This window comes from Melozone crissalis, unplaced genomic scaffold (assembly GCF_028551555.1).
Source record: "Melozone crissalis strain CALT ecotype California unplaced genomic scaffold, PUWL_Pcris_2 ptg000018l_1, whole genome shotgun sequence".
NCBI classification, from domain to species: Eukaryota; Metazoa; Chordata; class Aves; order Passeriformes; family Passerellidae; genus Melozone; species Melozone crissalis.
Genome location: NW_026535796.1, coordinates 23,084,142 through 23,090,247, shown reverse-complemented (window position 1 = coordinate 23,090,247; position 6,106 = coordinate 23,084,142). Strand labels below are relative to the sequence as shown.

Genomic DNA, 6,106 nt, shown 5'->3' with positions numbered 1-6,106 from the left:
ACAGACACTGCTTCTGCCCAGGACAGAAATGCGCATCTTTGGAACCCAAGAAAGAAGTGAGTGATGCTGACAGTGCCCTTACCAAACCTTTAGCTACATGGTAGCCTTTCTCATCACTGCATGCAGCAGAAATAACTTTCCCATTTTTGGAACTCTGCATGCTGTTGCAGTTTGAGGAGTGACTGTGGGGGCAGTCATATAAAGCTATGATGTCAGAACTATCACGTGCTGTATTGTTCCAGGAAAACAGATGTCGGTGACTAAGCACGAAAAAGAGAAATTCATCCCATAGAGGTCATTAATAACAGCCCCTGGGTGTCACAAAGATGGGCCCCAAAGGGAAGGGGTAGGGGCTGGGACTCAGGGCAGCATGGCACTTCAGGTGACAAGTCGGGAAAATGCTATTAAAAGGATCATACTGTCATTATCAAAATGCATCAAAAGAGGCAGCCTGGTGCAGCTGTAAGCCCGCTGGCTTTTTGTGTAAAGTCAACTGATTCAGCAGTGCACAAATCTGGCAAAGAGGGTCACAGAGCTGCAGCCTCTGTCTGTACTGGAAAACTGGTGGGTGTATCTTCAACTTCCAGACGTCTTCTTCATTTCAAATACCCCTTGGGACAATCTCTTGCCTTTACTGCAGCCACCTAGAAGCCAAACAGATACATTCTGCAGAATTACGTAAAATGGAGACAAAGCTAAGCTCTCTCCCTTGTCGTTAGACATTTGATTCCAAATGAGGATTTCAGCATATCAGAAGCTCCTTATATATTTTCCTCCCCTCACTCTCGGTTTATCAGTAGCCAGAAACGCCTGAAGCAAGGCTTGCCCGCACACGGGAGCGGCACAGGTTTTAGCCTGTTGTGTATGGGGTGAGTAAAAGAGCCCCGATGGTTGCGTTCACCCCTCAGCACAGCTCTCCCGGCCGAGGCCCCCGGCGCCCCGAGCTGTTTGTTTACCCCCGCTGCCACCCCAACATGGCTGCGCCTGAGGGCGCCGGCGCGGCTCCCCCGCCCTGACCTGGATTCCCCGGGGAGGGGCGTGGCCACCGCCTCCGCCAATGGCCGCGCGGGGCGGCGCTGACGCGCGGGGCCGCCTCCATTTCGCGGCGCAGCGCCGGTGTTGCGCAGCACTCGGAGCCGTCTGTCGCCCGGGGAGGACGTATCCGCCCGACCGATCCGCCGATCGTCTGCCGCGCCGCACCGCGCAACCGTCCGGCTCGGCCCGCTCCGAGACCCACAGCCCAGGTTTGTAAAAGCTCCGGGGGCTTCCCCGCAGAGCGGAGCGCGGGGGAAGCGGGGCGTGAGCGGTGCGGGGCGCTTGTGCTCTGTGCCCGGCCGGCCCGCGGACCCCCGGCCGGCGTTGTCGCCGCTCCGTTCCGCTCTGAGCGGCAGGGCCTGTGCCGAAGGCGGGTGCGGCACAGCCGCCATTTTGTGGTAAAGCGATGGCGTTTGCTTTTCTTCTTCAGCTGGGGGGGCGGGGCTAGCCGGGCGGGGCCGGAGGCAGAGCGCCGGCTCCTATTGGGCGGGCGTGAGGCGGTGGCCGCTCGCCGCATTCCCATTGGCCCTTGTCGGGGGCGGGGCCGGCTGGCGCAGTGCGGCAGCGGCGGCGGGCGGTGCTGAGTCACCGGCGGGCCTGACGTGCCTGTCCCCGCAGCAGGGCCGCGCAAACACAGCCATGAGCGGCTGCCGCGTCTTCATCGGGAGGCTGAACCCGGCCGCCAGGGAGAAGGATGTGGAGAGGTTTTTCAAGGGGTACGGCCGCATCCGCGACATCGACCTGAAGAGGGGTTTCGGCTTCGTGGTGAGTGCGCCCCCTCTCGCTTCCCCACTCCCTTGGTGCTCGCTCGCGTGTGAGGTTTGTGAAGCTCCTTCGAAAGAAAATCATTAACGTGCTCACCAAGGCACACCACGTGGCAAATCAACATCTGCTCGTTCATTGGAATGTAATTGCTTGGTTTTATTGTCTTGGTTATGCAGGAGTTCGAGGATCCGAGGGATGCAGACGATGCTGTTTATGAATTGGATGGAAAAGAACTTTGCAGTGAAAGGTGAGGTGCCTTATTTCATGGCTGTACAACCTTGTGGGGGATAAGGGTTGTATAAGTCAATTTATAAAAGTCAATTTCAGTTTGAATTGTGTTATCAGTATTGGTCAAACTATTTTGGTTTTGTTTGCTTTGTCTTTGTCCTGAGAATTACAACTGTGTACCAAAGAAGCAATATGTAAAAACACGTGTTTTGTTATGTGTTTCTCTTCACAGGGTGACCATTGAGCATGCCAGAGCACGCTCGCGGGGCAGAGGCAGAGGGAGGTACTCTGACCGGTTCAGTAGCCGCCGCCCGCGCAGTGACAGGAGGTAAGTGCAGCTTTGAGCCAGTGCAGGTTAAAAAAAGAATAGTTTGGGTTCAGCCCAGAGAATGTGAGCTGCAATGAGCTATTAAAAGGTGTTATTTGCCTTTGAAGTCATTTGTTGTGGCAGCAGGATAGTGAAGATTACAGAACTTCTCAGATATGCCTGTCATCCTTAGGCTTCCTCCCTTAAGTACTTAATGCCTGGCCTAGATTGCTTGGGCCATTACATAGCTTAGGTTATAGTACTAATGATATGCTGATACTAGCTCTTACAGCACTCGTTAATATTAACGTGGTTATATTGTATTTACTGATAGAACTCAGAATTGTTTGTTTCAAAACAGAAATGCCCCACCTCTAAGAACAGAAAATCGCCTCATAGTGGAAAATTTGTCTTCCCGTGTCAGCTGGCAGGTTTGTTGAAACATGATTATCTATTTTGACTTCATTTAATGGGTATGTAATGTAACGTAATTATTTTGGAAAACAATTAATTAAATTAAAACCTAATTTATTAAAATGTTTATGTGATTAATATGATTTTTAGTAATGTAACTTAAATATTTTAAATGAAAGCTAGTTAACGTTAATTCATAATAATAATACATTTATATGTTTGAGGATATATATTTATTTTTTTTCTTGTTTTTAAAATCCATTTTAACCACATATTAAACCCTTTATTTGCCAGCCTATCTGTGTCGTTGGCCTTATGACGAGGAGTGCCTGTGGGTTATCCTAATCGTTCTGTCTTGGTCACTCTTGGTCGGGCCTGGTTGACTTTCCAGTCAGCTCCTACAATGTCACTTGGCCACCTCTAGATTTGTGTTTGCCGGTCTAGACGTAATCGATGCACTCCTTAAAGTGCCACATTGCAGCGGTCCCAGAGCGTTAACGAGATCTGATTCCTAAGTTGAGAGCTGTTCTTCCTGTAACGCTTCCGAATAACGAGGTCCTGGTCGAAAAGAGTTGAAAGATTGGAAATTAGGTGGTCGTTGGAATCCTGATCGCAGTAAAGTGGTCCTTGGTGCCATCAAGCATAGAGAATGGATCCATCCATAGTCTCCTGATAGGGAGGGCAGTGCGATTAATGGCTTCCATCGACTGGGTAGTGTTCGGCAAGTGGGTGGCGAAGAGCCAGTCGGGCATATGTCATGACGGTATCTCCGGTCGCTTAATGCAGTTTGCTGCTTGGCTAGCCTAGGGAAATGTTTATAAAGGTAAAGTAAACTATATTTTTAATGACATATGGGGCACAAAATAATTGGTGTTATGTAAATGTAATTTTGCATTGTATAAGACTTGTAATGTAAATGGAGACTAAATAGTCCAAAAAATATATGGGTAGCATTTCAAAGTCAATTCAGTTGATATAAAAATGTGCTTTTTATTTCTTTTTTCTCTCTCTTTCTTTCTCTTTGCTACTTAAACTATAAAATCATTTTAGACTAATACTTACCTTAATGTTAAGACTCTTTTATTAGCATTTTGCTTAAAGCAATATGCTTTTCTCATTTATTTCGTGCCCTGATACAGATCATGATACAGATAATGCAATTTTGATTACAAGTGTGGCAGTTGCCATGTTTGTGATTTATCTAACAATTTCTCTTTCAGTAGTCATAAGTTTCTTTTGTTTGCTTTAAGCTGCTTTTGTATAAGTAAATGTTCATTTCACTTCTTTGCGTAACAAAAGTGGTCTTGTGTTAGGATCTCAAAGACTTCATGAGGCAAGCCGGGGAAGTAACCTTTGCAGATGCACACAGACCTAAGTTAAATGAAGGGTAAGCCTATCAAGTGATCTCTTGAAAGCTGTAGAGTAACCTGTATATGTAATGTTTGGGGAGGGAAGCTGGCTGCTTTCAGTGTCAGCAGCTGTTCATGGCTTAATTTAGCTACCTTTTGAAAATGTACATAGGAAATGTTTGGGGAGGGGAATTTTTCATGCTTCAGTGATGACAAAGGATAATTACACTGAGCAGTGTAGGTTTTGGGGTTTTATTTGGCTGGTTTTTTCCCAGTGTAAATTTTGCTTTTATTGTTAACTACAACCTGTAATAGTGAGCTTTGTTTGCGTTTTTTTATTTTCCCATAGGGTGGTTGAATTTGCCTCTTACAGTGATTTAAAGAATGCTATCGAAAAGCTTTCTGGTAAAGAAATTAATGGAAGGAAAATCAAACTAATTGAAGGCAGCAAAAGGCACAGGTACGGATTTCTACTCTTAATAATGCTTAAACATTCAGTGAGGACCTTTGGAGTGAGTGGGCAGGCAGCCGAGCTGCAGGGCTGTGGAGTGCCTGGCTGGGGCCGTGGGGTTCCGTGGCTGGCACTGAGTGGCGCTCCCGTTGGCTCCTCAGTAGGTCCCGGAGCAGGTCACGGTCGCGCAGCAGGAGCTCCTCTGGCTCGCGCAGCCGCTCTCGTTCCCGCAGCCGCAAGTCCTACAGCCGGTCACGCAGCAGGAGCCGCAGCAAGTCACGGTCAGTCAGCAGATCCCCACTGCCCAGCAAGAGCCAGAAACGGGCTTCTTCCAGCAGATCCAAATCTCCGTCATCCGTAGACCGGCAGAGGTCTAGATCGAGGTCCAGATCTGTTGATAGTGGCAACTGAACTATAAAAAACTTGCCCTGAGGGCCCTTTTTTAAACCATACTTGCTAAAACTTGTGGTAAGTATGTGACTTTCTGTGGGAAAGGGTTTGGATGGGGAGAGGGGAGGGAAAGGGGAACTTTGTAGATGTGGACCATGGTGGGAAGGGTTATTGACTAATTGTATTAAATGTTTTTGATAACCCTTTTCTTGCTCACATTTTTTGTGAATGTCTGAAGTGTATAGTTTGTGTATATTGGCAGAGCTCTTTATAACTAAACCAGACAAATTTTTTTGTACTCTAAAGTCATCTGAACACTTAATTCTCAGTATATTCAACTGTGAATAGCAACTAAAAGCATTAATGTCTCAGACTAATAGTTTTAGACTTCTAAGAGAGCTCTATATGTGCTGTACATAAAGCTTTATTTCAGAGGGTATTTTTTTGTGCTTTTGAGACATTGTTTCAGCTATAGGTCAGCAGATTAAGTGCCGATCAGTACTGGTAATAAAACTTTATTTTAAAATATTTTCATTTAATAAGACTTGCACTACACTAAGAAAATGCCCATTTCACTGCCCTGTGGTAATAATATTCTAAAAAGCACTCTTATTTCTTGATACCTAAGAATGAAATAGTTCAAATAAAGTATAAAGAAACATTTCTGCTTCTAGTTTGTTTCTTGTTGATAATAAAGCGGTTGTGACTGTGTTAAAATGTTTCCTAAAGGTGGAGCTGTGCCAAAGTAATAACTGTTTTGGACAGGGATGAGAATTAGCATCCTTCTAAATACATTGTGTGATGTCCTTGGACGTCTCTGTGTTCTGAAATAAGAACATAGATAATCAGGCTGTCATAGTTCATAGCAAAAAGTGGAGTGGATGAGTCATTTAGTTTTAATGATTTGGGATAATAAGTGTGGAGTGTTAAAGACATGTAGTCAGCATTCTTCCTTAGTGTATTTGTGCATGTTTGTATGAGAACACTGAAGTGTCCATAAACCATTTTTGTGAGCATTAGTTCTCATTCTGGGGGAAGAGGGATTTTTAAGTCGGTGGGTGGGAGTAATGCAGTACTAGTACCATGAGGGTCTATGTTTTAGTGTTTGTGCCTTCCAGTTGCAGCAGTTCTCTGCAGTCCCTGTATTTCTCAAGCCCTCCCCCACAA

General features: G+C 46.1%; 1 protein-coding gene across 4 annotated transcripts; it reads left to right on the top strand.

Annotated features, from left to right (window-relative positions):
• Positions 1–1,083: 1,083 nt before the first annotated feature.
• On the top strand, positions 1,084–5,600 carry SRSF5 (serine and arginine rich splicing factor 5). 4 transcript variants are annotated; one of them, XM_054276080.1, is made up of 8 exons: positions 1,086–1,244; positions 1,657–1,800; positions 1,977–2,047; positions 2,261–2,356; positions 2,697–2,766; positions 4,063–4,136; positions 4,448–4,558; positions 4,714–5,600. In XM_054276080.1, the coding sequence occupies exons 2-8, from the start codon at positions 1,675–1,677 to the stop codon at positions 4,958–4,960; spliced, it is 795 nt and encodes a 264-aa protein (XP_054132055.1). In that variant the 5' UTR covers positions 1,086–1,244; positions 1,657–1,674; the 3' UTR covers positions 4,961–5,600. The 4 variants fall into 4 exon arrangements, with proteins under 4 accessions (XP_054132056.1, XP_054132055.1, XP_054132053.1 ...); XM_054276078.1 differs by having other exon boundaries at positions 4,711–5,600; XM_054276079.1 differs by having other exon boundaries at positions 1,654–1,800; positions 4,711–5,600.
• Positions 5,601–6,106: the final 506 nt, after the last annotated feature.